General features: G+C 43.8%; 1 protein-coding gene across 2 annotated transcripts in view; it reads right to left on the bottom strand.

The window, feature by feature from the left end:
• Positions 1-17,467, bottom strand: part of LOC138669982 (splicing factor ESS-2 homolog) — a 103,861-nt gene that overhangs the window by 50,519 nt on the left and 35,875 nt on the right. For both annotated transcript variants that reach the window (XM_069756915.1, XM_069756924.1), the window contains one exon: positions 12,728-12,850. In XM_069756915.1, coding sequence (XP_069613016.1) covers positions 12,728-12,850 — 123 coding nt within the window. The remainder of the gene's footprint in view (positions 1-12,727; positions 12,851-17,467) is intronic.

Below are 17,467 nucleotides of genomic sequence, written 5' to 3'. Positions count from 1 at the left end.
AAAGAAGGAGCAGGGTGGAAGAGCACAGTGGCGGGCCCCTAGCCAGTACTTTGGCTGCTACTGCCCACTGAGCCGACGAACTGAGAACACTAAAGCCAACTAAAAGGAGCTACATTGCGCAGGGGCAATGTGCGAAGAGAAGAGTGGTTTGCACGCTGTACAGTCAGTCTGAAGCGAAGCATAAATGTTCTGAACCTAAGCACCACCAGCATGACAAGGCATCTTAATCACACCACGAGGAGTAGTGGAGTACACACCTGAAATACCAGAAAAGATCCAAGACTTCTCCTGCTCCCTCTCCTGCTGCGGTTTCGACCCGCCCACCCACTTCCAATCAACAGGGCCACCTGGGTCACAGCAAAGAAAGGATGTGACAGCACCACCATCACCAGCAGTGTCACGGAGCATCTCCACATCGTCCCATAAAAGTGTTCAGCTGTCCATCCCCCAAACACTGGAGAAAGATGGAAAATACCTCTGTGCACAACTGCATCAGTGGCAAGGTCCACATAACCACCGATACGTGGATCAGAAAGCACGGCCAGTAACGTTGCATCTCCCTAATTGCCCACTGGGTAAATGTATGACAGCTAGGCCTGAGGCGGAAGGTATTCTGGTGTATGTCCTACCACCACCGAGGATTGCTTCTCTGTCCATGTTGCCTCCTCCTCCAACTCTGCTTCCTCCACCGCCTCTCCATCCAGTCAGCGTAACACCTGCACCACCAACGTCAGCACAGCCAGGGAGAAAAGACAGCAGGCTGTTCTGAAATCTGAAACTCATCTGTTTTGGGGAAAAAAATAAAAATACCACTCCGCGCATGAGCTGTGGATGGGGATCAAAAAACAGACCAATGAATGATTGGTGCCACTAAACCTCAAGTCCCGTGGTGTATGATAACGGGCGAAATTTCTGGGCCTTTGCTGGTTTCACATATCGCTTGCCTGGTCCATGTGCTAAATTGGTGGTGCAGAGCTTCCTTAAAAATTAGACAGATATGTCAGGGCTGCTGCTGAAAGTGAGGGCTGTCTGTGAGCACTTTTGGCGTTCTCACTCTGCTGCAGCTCGACCTGTCTGTGCTGCAGTGACATTTCTGCCTTCACGCTCACCGCCTCATATGCAACGTACCTGCAAGGTGGAACTCCACGTTACATACGCAAAAACCTGTGGGAGCAGCAGGCAATGATGAAGTTTCAGCAGTAGCACGGGTGAGTTGCTCTAAGGAACGCCAGTTCATCAACGAGTGGGCTATATTGTGCTGCTTCGAATACTGCACCAACATGGGCAGCGCTGATGATGCGGTCATCAGCGTACTATCCTACTTCTATGCCTGCTTGAAAAAATGCTTCAGGCGATGATGGATAAGGTGGTGGCAGGCACAGGAGGAGGAACTGGTACCATTCACCCCGATATCAGACCAGTCACCCACACATGGCTTGGACATTGGGGTCCTGTACCAACAACGGTTAGGACCCCAACGGCAAAGTACACGGCTGTCCAACCCGGTGACAGTTTTGGAGGATGAAGCGAAACTATTAACAGCATGGTAGTACTCACAGCAGCTCACAGGCATCACTGGAGAATGGTGAGGAGGAATACAGAGGACACAGACGATACTACTCCCACCGAGGACAGCTCATCGTTGCCTCTGGGCAGCCTAGCACACGTGAGCCAATGCATGCTGCTACGCCTGCACAAAGACCGCCGAGTTGCCCAGATTGTTAGTAATGCTGATTACTGGGTGGAAGCCTACAAGTAATCTACAAGGACAACACACCATCCTTACTTCCGTCACTGGAGCAGGATCGGAAAATGTGGGAATACAAGCGCCCACTGGTAAACTTACTACTGATGGCGTCCCTACCTGTCAGCATGGGCTCAATGGAAGAACAAGGCAGAGGAGGAGGAGGAAGTCTCCAACAGGGCTGGGGCACCAGCACCACCACCTCAGAAGGGAGGGTTAGCATGGTCAATATGTGGAAAAACTTCCTAGACACGCAACAACAGCCGGCACCACCATCTGATATGGTCCGATTTAGCAGGAGGTAGTGTTTCAAGTTCAACAACGTGGTGGAAGAGTATGCGTCCACACATCCCCACGTACTGAGTGATGGGTTTGCCTCATTTAACTTTTGGGTCTCCCAAATTGGACACATGGCCTGAGCTTGCCCTGTACGCCTTGGAGGTGCTGGCCTACGGAAAGTGTACTGTCAGATTGTGTGTTTAGCACAGCGGAGATCACAGACCGGAGTATTTGTCTGTACATTGCAAACGTGGGCAAGCTCACATTCATTAAAGTGAACCAGGCATGACTCCCACAGGACTTTATCACGATGAGGAAAGTGCTCACTAATAGGAGGTGCTCAGGAGAAAAAGACAATCAAATATAAGAGAAACTCCGGCACACTATAAGTCCAAAAGGAATGTCATTCGTGCCTCTCACACAAGCGGTCACAGTTCCCCGGCCATCTGTATTAGATGCGTTTCTCGTCGGTGACACCTGGATAAGTGAATTTCCCTGCCTAGTTCTGCATACCAGCAAACGGACATCTCTTGAGAAAGGCTCTTTAGCCGAAACGTTGAAAAATTATATATGTCCCATCAAAATATACAGAACGATCTCTTTTTGTTTTTGGAAATTCCATTTTGATCAATAAAAATTCCTTTTGGACTTATAGTGTGCCGGAGTTTCTCTTATATCCCACAGGACTTTGGCTGACTAGAGAAGAAAACCAGCTGCACACAGCCACTGTTGTACTCCACCACAGTTTTGATCATTCTATTTGCCATTCCTAATGTTTTGGGGCCTCCCCAAGTTAAAACAAAAAACACAGTGTTGGATACCACTTCTTCCATCTACACTGCCATGTCCACCTCCACTTGGACCTCTGTCTCCTGGTTCAAGATTTTTTTTTTTATTCTATGTCAGTTTAAAGGGAACCTGTGACCACCCCAAGGCGTTTTTAACTAAAAGAGCCACTTGTGCAGCACTAATGCTGCATTCTGTCAAGGTGGCTCTTTTGGTTGGGGTCCCTGCCAACGCTGAACTATTCGTTTTTAGAATTTGCCTTTCCTACCTGTATTTTGTCAGGGGGGCATGCCTTTTCCTCTCTGACACAAAAACGCCTCCCTGCCAACACTTAGGGCCTCCGTGCGCCGGGGGCCGCCTCCACTTCCTTCACTAACGTCCCCGACGCCTGCGCTGTAAGTTTTTTTTTTTTCCGGGCATGCGCAGTTTGCGCTGCCCTTCGACTCCCATCACATGATGGGAACTTACAGCGCAGGCGCCGGGTACGTTAACGAGGGAAGTGGAGGCAGCGCCCGGCACACAAAGGCCCCGAGTGATGGCTTGATTTGTGTCAGGGGGGAGAGACTTGTCCCCCTGACAAACTACAGGTAGGAAAGGCAAAATTCTAAAACGAATAGTTCAGCGTTGGCAGGGACCCGAACTAAAAGAGCCACCTTGACAGAATGCAGCATTAGCACAAGGTGGCTCTTTTAGTTAAAAACGCCTGGGTGAAGTGTGACTAGTAACTGAATCAAACTATGGACTACAGCTCAACCAAACCCAAACATCCACGGGCCCACTCGTGCCTACTTGTAAGGCCTAATTTCCTTTTTTGTAAATTTTAAAATATGAATATATGTATAATATATACACTGGGGAAAATAAGCATTTGATTCCTGAATGATTTAGAGATGATTTGCAAAGATTCCTCCTGACGTGTGCGCAAACATCATCAGCTACAAAAAAAAAATGTCTTGACTGCTGCGCTTGCCAACAAGGGTTTTGCAACCAAGTATTAAGTCGTGTTTGCCAGAGGAATCAAATACTTATTTCTCACTGCAAAATGTAAATGTATATAATTTATACAATGTGATTTTCTGGATTTTATTTTTGATATGCTCTCCCTCAATGTTAAAATTAACCTACCCTTAAAATTATAGACTGTTCATGTCTTTGTCAGTGGGCAAACTTATAAAATCAGCAAGGGATAAAATACTTATTTCCCCCACTGTGTGTATACAATGCTCAAAAAAAATAAAGGGAACACTTAAACAACAGAATATAACTCCAAGTAAATCAAACTTCTGTGAAATCAAACTGTCCACTTAGGAAGCAACACTGTTTGACAATCAATTTCACATGTTGTTGTGCAAATGGAATAGACAACAGATGGAAATTATTGGCAATTCTCAAGACACTCAATAAAAGGAGTGGTTCTGCAGGTGGGGACCACAGACCACATCTTCGTACCAACGATTTCTGGCTGATGTTTGGTGACTTTTGACTGTTGGTTTGACTGTTGGTTGTGATTTCACACTCATGGTAGCATGAGACGGACTCTACAACCCACACCAGTGGCTCAGGTAGTACAGCTCATTCAGGATGGCACATCATTGCGAGCTGTGGCAAGAAGGTTTGCTTTGTCTGTCAGCGTAGTGTCTAGAGGCTGGAGGTGCTACCAGGAGACAGGCCAGTACACCAGGAGATGTGGAGGGGGCCGTAGGAGGGCAACAACTCAGCAGCAGGACCGCTACCTCAGCCTTTGTGCAAGGAGGAACAGGAGGAGCACTGCCAGAGCCCAGCAAAATGACCTCCAGCAGGTCACAAAAGTGCATGTGTCTGCACAAATGGGTAGAAACAAACAGGATGCTGTGCAGGATGCTTGGCATTTGCCACACAACACCCGGATTGGCAAATTCGCCACTGGCGCCCTGTGCTCTTCACAGATGGAAGCAGGTTCACACTGAGCACATGTAACAGACGTGAAAGAGTCTGGAGATGCCGTGGAGAGCGATCTGCTGCCTGCAACATCCTTCAGCATGACCGGTTTGGCAGTGGGTCAGTAATGGTGTGGGGTGGCATCTCTTTGGAGGGCCGCACAGCCCTCCATGTGCTCACCAGAGGTAGCCTGCCTGCCATTAGGTACAGAGATGAGATCCTCAGACCCCTTGTGAGACCATATGCTGGTGCAGTTTGCCCTGTATTCCTCCTAACGCAGGACAATGCCAGACCTAATGTGGCTGGAGTGTGTCAGCAGTTCCTGCAAGATGAAGGCATTGAAGCTATGGACTGGCCCGCCCGTTTCCCAGACCTGAATCCGAATGAACACATCTGGGACATCATGTCTCGCACCATCCACCAACGTCACGTTCCACCACCGTCACGTTCCACCACAGACTGTCCAGGAATTGGCGGATGCTTTAGTCCAGGTCTGGGAGGAGATCCCTCAGGAGACCATCCGCCGCCTCATCAGGAGCATGCCCAGGCATTGTAGGGAGGTCATACAAGCAAATGGAGGCATTACAGACACAACTGAACATCATTTCCTTGCCTTGAAGCAATTCCACTGAAGTTGGACCAGCCTATAATTCGATTTTCCACTTTGATTTTGAGGATCATTCCAAATCCAGATCTCCATGGAATATTCATTTTGATTTACATTGATCATTTTTATGTTTTATTGTTCTCAACACATTCCACTGTGTAATGAATAATGATTTGCAACTGAAATATTTCATTCAGTGATATCTAGGATGTGGGATTTTAGTGTTCCCTTTATTTTTTTGAGCAGTGTATATTTTTTGCCTAAAATACAAAGGAAATGTGTCATCTTTAACTTCAGGCCTTTTAGAGATCATTTCATCTTCAACTTGCTTAACTGTTCACAATAACAGTAATTTTGGCCAGGGGTCACTAAACTTTTACGTGCCACTGTAACAGGACATGCAACAGACATGTGGAGGAATGTTTGTCTGTTGCGTACATATTGCAAGAAACTCCTAGCCGTGACTGGTGTGGCGTATTTTTCAGTTACTACCACATGCTTTATACTTAATCAGCATAAATATCTCCAGACAAAACCAAAGTGTGTGGAATGATCATATATCAATTCTAATGCAGCTGGAAACAGAAAGTGGTCTTCTGTAATGCTGTTGGATCGATAACAGTGACTACCAGCATTTCATTTTAATGGTGCGGTTTAGATCAATGATAGGAGCACACTTTGGGCAGAAGTGTGTATAAACAAAATAGGAAGAAATTAAAAACCATTTTCAATGACGTCCTGCAAAGAAGAAATGAAACAGCAGATTCCAAACTCGCTGTCGATTGCTGTTCATAGGACACAAGATATCGATGACCTTTGTATCTATATTAAGCTGAGGACACTGAAAACGGACCACGGTTAATAAGACACCTGTGCAAAAGGGATCATCTGCTTCACATAAGCACTAATTTAATTAAAACCAAAATATGTTTCTTTCAAAAGTTCCCAGAAACACCACAATACTTGTCCATGGGTTGTGTCTGTATTGCAGATCTGTTCCACTAAAGTGTGACCTGCAGTACCACAGATAAACTGTAGACAAGTGTGGTGCTGTTTTAGGAAAAAAGAAGCAAATGTTATTCACTACCCAGCCTACATCCTGTGTCAGATATAATTGAAAATAAAAGGGTGCAACTTTGATGATAGCATAAGGCCGGGTTTCCTTTTATCCATGCCAGCCTTACAAAAAATGATCACCATAATTATGCACGGTAAAGTAAAGGCTATAATGGCACTGTTACATAGATTCAATAGCTAACATTAGTGAAGGAATCTGCATTTTGGATGTTGTTAAATCAGCATTTGAAGTGCGGGTGACATAAGCTTTTCATTAATAAGGGAACGACTGTGGGTAGGTTCTTCGGGTCCTGCTCCTTTCCCTCCGCCTGCCTCTGGTGTCCAGGCCGTCTTTCTGTTTTAAAGTTAGTGCCGGTAGGTTGATCATCAGGCGATCTTTAATAAAATGGCGCTGGTGGCAGCACATGCGCAGATTTATCTCTCAGTTCAGATAAAAGCAGAGATCTCAATCTGCACATGGGCCTGCAGCGGCGCAATTTTACTGAAGACCGACAAAACCTCAATATGAGGAAGGAGGAAGATACAGATACTAGAGGGCAGGAGCTGAAGACCCTACCCCCACAGCCCTGCCCCTATGCACCAAAAGCTTATGGTTATTGCGCCCAAACTCCAAATGTTGATTAAACAACAACAACCAGGATGCAGATTTCTTCACTGAAGGGATCTATTGAATCTATACAACAGCATGATTATGGCCATACCTTTACTTTAATATGCATAATTGTGACGATGGGTTCTATTTAATCCGTTGTTTTGTGCCACAAATTATGTCAAAACAACATCAGCTTCATCAGGCTTTTTCATCAGTTATTAAACAGGTGAGCCGGAATCAAGATACACAATATTTAGCATTTTTAGTGCCTAGCGCAACAACTGATGTTATTAAGGTTTTATTTAATTCTAAGCATGGTATAGAATTAAATATCATAACTGTATGCATATACATATCTTGGAGTAAGTTTTAGAAGAAGTCACCTCACAGTAAGACTATACAGTTGACATGGAAGCATGAAGGTTTGAGAACACAATCTCCATGGTCTATCCCGAAAAACGATATCTTTATCTTACTAGATTACATATATATTGAGCATGACATGCATCAGACCTATAGAAAGGTGAGAGGACATGGTATGGGTACAACAACATCAATTTAAAACCTGTTTGTTTCATTCCAAGATACATTAAGTATTGATGCAAGACACAGTCATCTGGTTAGAGGGGACAAAATCCATATGTGAAGTCTGACATTTTAGAATTGAGATGTAGTGGGGAGCGTGGAGGATATATAGCCAAACATTAGTAAATAGCAGTATTGGGTATTTTGTGTTTAAATATTGTTTATTATATTAGGTTCATGTAAGAAATTTTACCAAAGTTAGGGTTCATAAACACGTTAAGCATTTGTTTGTTTTTTTGCTTTATCTTCCGTGCAGTTTAGACACAAACTGAAGAAATTCCTAGTACCAGTAAAGTGAATGAGATTCCTCAAGTCTCATGCACACATTGCTTATTTTTTCCTTGGAGGTTTGAAGCGCTTTCACATTTAAGCACGTCACTATGTTGCCAAAGCACAATGCAGACTGCATCCCTTCTTGGAGCAAAGAGGGAATATGAATAGATCGGCTCCTGGATACAATTAGCTTGGCAGTAAAGCCTCATTTATATTTCATGATTTTATTCTGAGGGCAATAGTGATCAGATGAAATTGCTCTCAAAGTTGTAGACGAAAGGCAATTTGGATTTGGAAGGTTTTTTTTTTGTTTTTCTTTTAATTTGTGGGCTTTCTGGCAGATATGATATTTGAGTTGATGAAAGTGAACTTGGGCTTTTGAGATCCTGTGAACTAAATCTAACATTAAATCCAGAAGTGGATCTTGCTGAGGGGGAAAAAATCCTTTTTATTTAGGGTAATAAAAACAGTCTTCAGCCCCAGACTGGGGATTTGTCTAATTATAGCCTAGTAACAAAACCCATAATGTCCTTTGAAAATGGCCAGCCTTTCTAGCAAAGTCAGTCACAAACTTCTGGGCTTTAGGGTTCCACAATCTCTCACAACCGCTCTGACTCCCAAGTGCAGAGTTGGTGGAAAGAGAGAGCGCTCATAAGATTTTGCCCCGTCACTGCAGGAGCAGCTAGGAGGGTTGTATGATGCTGCATTGCATGTCGGGATCAATCATAAATCGAAAGTCAGGTCCATTCGGGGGAAATTAAACCTCTCAGGTCCCTCATGCCCCAGAACCACCAGCAGTAGTGTCTGCATATGTAACAGTCCTTTTACTACATTATATATAAACAGGTCTCTAGAACAAGTAACTCCCAAAGTGAGTTTATGATACAGTGGGGCAAAAAAGTATTTAGTCAGTCAGCAATAGTGCAAGTTCCACCACTTAAAAAGATGAGAGGCGTCTGTAATTTACATCATAGGTAGACCTCAACTATGGGAGACAAACTGAGAAAAAAAAATCCAGAATATCACATTGTCTGTTTTTTTAACATTTTTTTTGCATATTATGGTGGAAAATAAGTATTTGGTCAGAAACAAACAATCAAGATTTCTGGCTCTCACAGACCTGTAACTTCTTCTTTAAGAGTCTCCTCTTTCCTCCACTCATTACCTGTAGTAATGGCACCTGTTTAAACTTGTTATCAGTATAAAAAGACACCTGTGCACACCCTCAAACAGTCTGACTCCAAACTCCACTATGGTGAAGACCAAAGAGCTGTCAAAGGACACCAGAAACAAAATTGTAGCCCTGCACCAGGCTGGGAAGACTGAATCTGCAATAGCCAACCAGCTTGGAGTGAAGAAATCAACAGTGGGAGCAATAATTAGAAAATGGAAGACATACAAGACCACTGATAATCTCCCTCCATCTGGGGCTCCACGCAAAATCCCACCCCGTAGGGTCAGAATGATCACAAGAACGGTGAGCAAAAATCCCAGAACCATGCGGGGGGACCTAGTGAATGAACTGCAGAGAGCTGGGACCAATGTAACAAGGCCTACCATAAGTAACACACTACGCCACCATGGACTCAGATCCTGCAGTGCCAGACGTGTCCCACTGCTTAAGCCAGTACATGTCCGGGCCCATCTGAAGTTTGCTAGAGAGCATTTGGATGATCCAGAGGAGTTTTGGGAGAATGTCCTATGGTCTGATGAAACCAAACTGGAACTGTTTGGTAGAAACACAACTTGTCGTGTTTGGAGGAAAAAGAATACTGAGTTGCATCCATCAAACACCATACCTACTGTAAAGCATGGTGGTGGAAACATCATGCTTTGGGGCTGTTTCTCTGCAAAGGGGCCAGGACGACTGATCCGGGTACATGAAAGAATGAATGGGGCCATGTATTGTGAGATTTTGAGTGCAAACCTCCTTCCATCAGCAAGGGCATTGAAGATGAAACGTGGCTGGGTCTTTCAACATGACAATGATCCAAAGCACACCGCCAGGGCAACGAAGGAGTGGCTTCGTAAGAAACATTTCAAGGTCCTGGAGTGGCCTAGCCAGTCTCCAGATCTCAACCCTATAGAAAACCTTTGGAGGGAGTTGAAAGTCCGTGTTGCCAAGCGAAAAGCCAAAAACATCACTGCTCTAGAGGAGATCTGCATGGAGGAATGGGCCAACATACCAACAACAGTGTGTGCTAACCTGGTGAAGACTTACAGAAAACGTTTATCCTCTGTCATTGCCAACAAAGGATATATTACAAAGTATTGAAATGAAATTTTGTTTCTGACCAAATACTTATTTTCCACCATAATATGCAAATAAAATGTTAAAAAAACAGACAATGTGATTTTCTGGATTTTTTTTTCTCAGTTTGTCTCCCATAGTTGAGGTCTACCTATGATGTAAATTACAGACACCTCATCTTTTTAAGTGGTGGAACTTGCACTATTGCTGACTGACTAAATACTTTTTTGCCCCACTGTATGTAAATGAGGGCTTTGACTAGTCGGCCCAGTTAACATATTATAACATAATTGACAAGCACCATACTTACCTAGGGAATGCGTGAGGCTTCTTTCCCTCAGTGCATTCATCCCGCTTCAGAGGATGAATGCAGTCTTCTCCACTTCCGACCATTCGCAGTGCGCCTCTTGAAGACAGGACGTGTACACCCAGCTTTACAGAATGAATGCGGTGAGAGAAAGAAGCTGCGCACATGCGCAAGCCAAGCTTAACACTAGCGATGACGCCGGGCTTGTAAGTTAAGTTATCACACCCACAGTAGCATGATAACATCTAGGTGAGCTGAGTAGTCTGGGGACACCAACGCCCCATCGACTAGTCAAAATCCTCATTAACATATCATAAACAGACTTTAGAAATATTTTTTCTAAAGATCAGTTTATGTATGTAATGTAATAAAGGGACTGTTATGCAGTGTATTTATATATGCAGACATCTCCTGGTGGTTCAGGGAGTACGGGGGACCGGACCGGTAAGAACCCTTCTGAGGGTTTTGTTACTGGGTTATAGTTAAACAAATTTCCAATCTGGTGTTGCCCAGTGGCATATTAAAAAGACTGACTTAAAACTAGTTACAGGTACTGCTCAGTGTATATCCAAGAGTTCATTATGACCTTTTATGTATTTCCCAATTTTACATAGACTTTAGTATGTAGAGTTGTTAAATCATCTGTATTGGCTGTGTTGGTCAGAATTTTAACAAGGGCACATAAAGTACTACAGTCTAATGTATCCCCTTTCAGGAAAAAAGCAGGCAAAGAAGCATCATCTGGTATGTCAGCAAGGCCAGAAATAAGAAGAAAAAGCTTTATCTAGCTCTCACACAATGGAGGATGGGCACTGCAATTTCTTTAACTGATGTATATGGTTTAGAAAATCATCTTGATAATTTTGAGATGGAAGGGGTATTCCATTCAACAAATGTCTCAACCTAATGCCAAGGTTCTTGTCATGAGAATTGTTACGTAGCTGTCGATAATACCTGTGGCCTGTCACTTAATTCAAGGTTTATGGCACGAATATAAGCAATTGGTGACACCTGATGGTGGTCTCAGCAGGATGACCCACAACAATCAGGGTATGTGCACACATTCAGGTTTTTTCGCGTTTTTTTCGCGATAAAAACACGATAAAACCGCATTAGAAACCGCAGACATATGCATCTTATCATTTAGAATGCATTCTGCCATTTTTGTGCACATGATGCATTTTTTTTTCAGCGAAAAAACCGCATCGCGGTAAAAAAAAAACAAAAAACAGCATGTTCATTAATTTTGCGGATTTTCTGCGTTTTTCCCGCTAGTCTATGCATTTGGGGAAAAACACACCAAAAACGCATAAAAAAACGCATGCGGATTTCTGTCAGAAATGTCCGGTTTTTGTCAGGAAAATTTCTGCAAGAAATCCTGATGTGTGCACATACCCTCAAACTTATCACCTATCCACTGATTGGATGATCCTATAAAGCCTCATTCAGAAAGTGAAGTGTGGAATGATCCAAACACAATAATTGGATGTCTGAATGAGGCTTAAAAGGGGTTGTGCACTTTCAGAAAAGGGGGCACCCCTGAGCTGTGGAAAACCTAAAACAAACTCCGCAGATACTTGCCCTCTCTGGATCCAGGCCTGGCTCTCCACCGCTTCTCCAGTCCCAGTGTTTTGGCCGTAGAGGTGAGGTCACACCAACAGCGTGATTGTTCACAATGTCAAGTGCTGCCAACCTAAGCATAGCTGTCCACCTTAGTGACTGGATAGAGTGGATGATGAGCCCTGTGGACGTGACCTCAAAGCCAAAGCACCAGGACTAGACTAGCGTTGGGGTTCTGGCGCTGAGCTTCGGTAAGGCGAATAACTACGCAATGTTATTTTAGGCATTTTACATAGTTTGGGACTACTTTTCTGAAAATAGGTGACCCCCTTTAAGGCTAAGAAATCATTACTTGGCAATTAAAAAATAAAGCTTAGCTCATTAACCACCTGAATTTGGCGGATTGCCTTGCGCAGGCGTGTACTACGGAGGACAGAGAATGAACTTCAATCCAATATTGCGGCCATCATGCAGCCAGCGGGTAAGGAAAGGGAGAATCAAACACCCGAAAACTCCGCCCACATGACCGAAAAACGGTCCTGCCAAATTCAGGTGACAGGTTCCCTTTAATTGAGGAAGAAAGTTCACAGCCTGTAGTTAACATCTCTTCCCTTGTGTTAGTCCCCTAAAAGCCCCCATACACACTGAATAAAATAGATAGGAAATAAACAAGTAGGCACATGATTACAACTTACAGATTTTGCGTTTCTGAAACTAGGGGACTAGACAGAAGCTGTCTGTATGCTTACCTGGACAGTTAACCTCATCGCTTTCATCCTCGCAGGTTGGCCAACCATCACACTGCCACTGTAAAGGAATACACTGGATCGCTCCACTGTGGCATGCAAACTGCACATGTGTGCAGCGCAGTTCTAGGAAGAAAAAAAAACGTACATATTTAGAGCAAAGAATAAATTCGAAATCAAATATACAATAATGTCCAGAGGTTTAAAACAACAAAATAAAAGAATAACGACTCATGAACAGCCTCAATATTAATCTGACCATACCAATTTGATGCTGTCCATGAAAGGTTTGTCTGAAAGCAAACCGCCCCCTGTTCTCAATAGCCAAGTATGCTTGGCCAATAAATTAACGGAGTTGATTGGATTTGAAAAAAAGGCTAGCAAGTTAAAATGAATCTGTGATACAAGCTAACTAGTTCCATCCATGACACACAGGCAGGAGTCACCGATATCCAGGAGGCAGGATCTATTGGTCACACACCAGGTTTTAGCCATATAAGTATAGCAGTGACATAAACCAATATTTTATGGCTTTAATCATTAGGATGCACTGTTATACAGTACATTATACATGTTCACAGAATACAATTGGTCTGCGCTTCTTTATGCCTTTTTCCAAAATAGCTGCAATATCGCTGTGGTTTTTTCACTGCAATTTCAGGAAAAAAACGAGGCAAAGAAACCTGCACAATAGCATTATGAGAAAATGAATGATGATCCAATTAAACTTCCAGAAACATTTAGGCTATGTGCACACGCTGAGTAAATGGATGATGCAGAAATGTCTGCACCATTTCTGCATCTCTTGGCAGGAATATCAAAGCTGTAAAAACGAGGGGTTTTTGCCTGCGTGTTTGACTGAAGTCAATGGTGAAAAACGCAGGGCAAAAACGCACAGAGAAGTGACATGATGCAAAGTATTTTCTGCACCAAATCTGCGAGTCACAAATAAGCAACGTGTACATGACGCTTCAGGCTTCTCATTCACTTTGCCGGCATCAGGATTGCTCAGGTTTAGCTAGGAAGTCTGTATGGCAAAAACGCATCTAATCTGCAACATGTGCACTTGCCCTTAAAATTAGTCCCATGGGCTCATTACGCACAATAACTCTGTACATCTTTAGCAAGATTCTAGGTTAAAGAAAGAGGTTTAATTTTCAGGGAATACCAAACTTGGCAACTAAAAGTGAGAACGTGGCCTCCAAGGTTTGAATTTTCCCTGCAGCTGACTGCTTGGCTGGCTACTGTATAAAAATGGAAATGACCAATGCTAAGGTTATACAGGCCTCACATATTGACTCATTCTAAGGCCAGTCTCACACGTCCAGATAATTCCGGTACCGGAAAAATCGGTACCGGAATTGTCCGTGTACTCACGTTGAACATCAATGTGGCACACGTGCGGCAGCCGTGTGCCGACTGAGGACCACACGGACCGTGCAGGAGACAGCGCTAGAGTTAAGCGCTGTCCCCTGCATCTGGTGCTGAAGCCGCCATTAATTTCATCTCTCCAGCATCGTTCGCTGGAGAGAAGATATGAAAATTTTTTTTTTTGTGTTTAAAAAAAAAAAATATATAAAAATCCCTGTCCCCAACCCCCTCCCACCCCCTGTGCGCCCCCCGCTGTTAATAAAATACTTACCCGGCTCCCTTGCTGCTTCCTGTCCTCGTCGCAGCTTCTCCTGTATGAGCAGTCACGTGGTGCCGCCAATCACAGTGATGAATATGCGGCTCCACCTTCCATAGGGGTGGAGCCGCATATTCATCACTGTAATGGGCGGCACCACGTGACCGCTCATAGAGGAGAAGCTGCGGCGAGGAGAAGCAGCAGCGAGGGAGCCGGGTAAGTATTTTATTAACAGCGGGGGGGGGGGGGGGGTGGCGCACAGGGGGTGGGAGGGGGTTGGGGACAGGGATCTTTATTTTTTTTAAACACAAAAAAAAAAGATTTTTCATATCTTCTCTCCAGCGAACGTTGCTGGAGAGAAGAAATGAATAGCGGCTTCAGCACCACGCTGGGGGGACAGCGCTTACTGTAGCACTGTCTCCTGCACGGCACACGGACAACATCCGTGTGCGGTACGTGTTTTACACGGACCCATTGACTTTAATGGGTCTGTGCAATACGTGCGCTCCCACGAACACTGACATGCCTCCGTGTTTTCCAAACGGACACACGGTCCGTGAAAACACGCCGACATGTGCAGAGACACATTGATTTTAATATGTCTACGTGAGTCAGTGTCTCCGGTACGTGAGGAAACTGTCACCTCACGTACCGGAGCTACTGACGTGTGAAACCGGCCTAAAGTTGCGTTCACCCACAAATCCAAGAAGACATTAGGATCGTTGGCTCAGTCTTGCAGATAATATAGCTGTCTACCTGCAAGATAAAGGAATTTGGCAGTGAAACCGTGGAAGAAGAGTGGCAGCACAAGGCTGCTGAGGCTTTCAGGCGCATGTAAAGGCAGCCCTAGGATAGGCCAGTGTTAGGAGATGCCAGAACCCTATCATCTGCTGTTATCAGCCAGATAAATAGTGTAGGAACAGGAGCAGCAATCCTTCATACACTATTTCTTTGTCCCCACAACTAACATTCAGCAGCTCCTGAAGTTGGTAACAACAATGATAATCGACTGGGGTGTCAGGCATTAAACCTCCACTGGTCTGATATTGATCATCAATATCGCAGTCCTGAAAATAACTCTAAGTTCTAAGCAATATGTTCAGGAATCTTCTCTATGGCATGCCATATGGGGCTCTCTCTTACCAAATACATGGCATATTCATAGGATTTCCCAAAAGGGTGGATGGGAGTCCAATTGTCTTGACTAAAAACATTATAAACAAAAGCAAAGGGACTAAAAGTATTTCAGCCTAAACAACATAAATAATATCCTATGTTAATTCAGTGGGTCTCACAGCTTGGACCCCCCACTGGCCCACAGGACAGCTAACTTGTGTCCACTGTTCCCCACAACCAAGGCAGGAGTTAAATAGAGCAGGTCACGCATGTGCATTACTGCTCTATTGATGTCTATGGCGGTGTCGGAGATCGCAGAGAGAACATGGAGTTTTAGAGTTATGGACTTGAATGGATCAGCGGAGCACATCAGTTACTGGTTCCCATAATTCCTGCCTCACTTAGACACTCAGCCTTCTGTTGTGTGCACTGGTCCCAAATGTAAATAAAAGTCTCAAAAATGAGGAACCATTCCCAAATCTTTAGCGGGCTTGTCTAATACTTTCATACTGATGGCTTACACTCAGTAAAGTTTATTAATATTATATTGGGGGGCGGGTGACACCCTCCACCCCCACTGATCAGCTGTTCCTGGCAGCCAGATGTGATCAGTTGGGGACCGAAACACCACGCTCCATCAACTGTATAGTGGGGTACTGCAGACCCACATTTTCATTTGAAATAGGTGCAGATGTACAGTACCCCACTATACACTTGACAGATGTGCTGTGCAAAATTTTGTATCAGGATCTATTCCCATCTGCCCTTTTGAGTACCATTAACTCAAACAGTAAAATGAAAATCATGTGAATGATCTATCTGTTGCAAAAAAAATCCAGGTAGAAGCCCCCACCTCATTGTAGATTGTAAGCTCTCATGAGCAGGGTCGTCTTATTTTGCTTTAATTATTATATTGCTAACGTTGTTACTTATGACTCTTGTGTTTGAAACTGCTAAACTGTAAGGCTGTGTGCACATGTTACCTGCGGATCCGCAGCGTTTTTTGCTATGCAGAAACGCTGCAGATCCGCAAGGGATTTACAGTACAATGTAAATCAATGGTAAAAAAAATGCTGTGCTAATGGTGCGGAAAATTCCGTGCGGAAACGGATTAAAAGAAGTACCAGGTCACTTCTTTTTTGAGGATCTGCAGCGTTTTTGTACCCATTCCATTATAGAAATCCGCAGGGGTAAAAAACGCAGTAAATCTGCAGCAAATCCGCTAAAAAAAAACGCGACAAATCCGCACCTGCGTTTTCTGCCAAGAGATGCAGAATTTGCACCAAAAATTCCTAAGCCTTATCCGTAACGTGTGCACATAGCCTAAAGCATTGTGAATATGTTGGCGCTATATAAATAAGGATTATTATTATTATTATTATTATTGACCATAATGGCTCTGCTATTAAAATGATTTCCGTTTCTCTTTTGCTAAAACGGAATAGAGAAACCGAACTCAAAAGTGACATTGGGGCACTGTTCAGGATCTGCATCTCTTGGTCTTGGCCAAAGTGAAAAACACAAGGAGCATCTATAGACCAGAAAGTCCTGCCTTGCATTACAAGAAGTATGTAAAACTAAGAATGTCTTTAGAGAAAAAAAAATGTAATATACGACAAAAAATAACTTTACCTATGTGGGTTTCGCTACATGAGAAAGCAAAAAAAAAATGTTTAAGGGTATGTTCACACGTTCAGGATTTCCATCCTTTTTTTTTCCTGACTGTTTTTTAAAAAACTGCAGCTCTTGGCAGAAAACGCAGGTCCTTTTTTTGGTCCTTTTTTGGTCCGTTTTTGATGCGTTTTTTGATGCGTTTTTTTGATGCAGTTTTCTAGCCAGAGTCTGTGTGTTTTCTAGGAATTTTTTTAGGGTTAAAATGGCTGAAAATACCCTAACCCTACCCCTACCCCTAACCCTACCCCTAACCCTAACCCTACCCCTAACCCTAACCCTACCCCTAACCCTACCCCTACCCCTATTCTAACCTTAGTGAAAAAAAA

The sequence above is a fragment of the Ranitomeya imitator genome, chromosome 1 (genome assembly GCF_032444005.1).
Source record: "Ranitomeya imitator isolate aRanImi1 chromosome 1, aRanImi1.pri, whole genome shotgun sequence".
Taxonomy (NCBI): Eukaryota; Metazoa; Chordata; class Amphibia; order Anura; family Dendrobatidae; genus Ranitomeya; species Ranitomeya imitator.
This window is presented reverse-complemented; position numbering and strand designations above follow the sequence as displayed.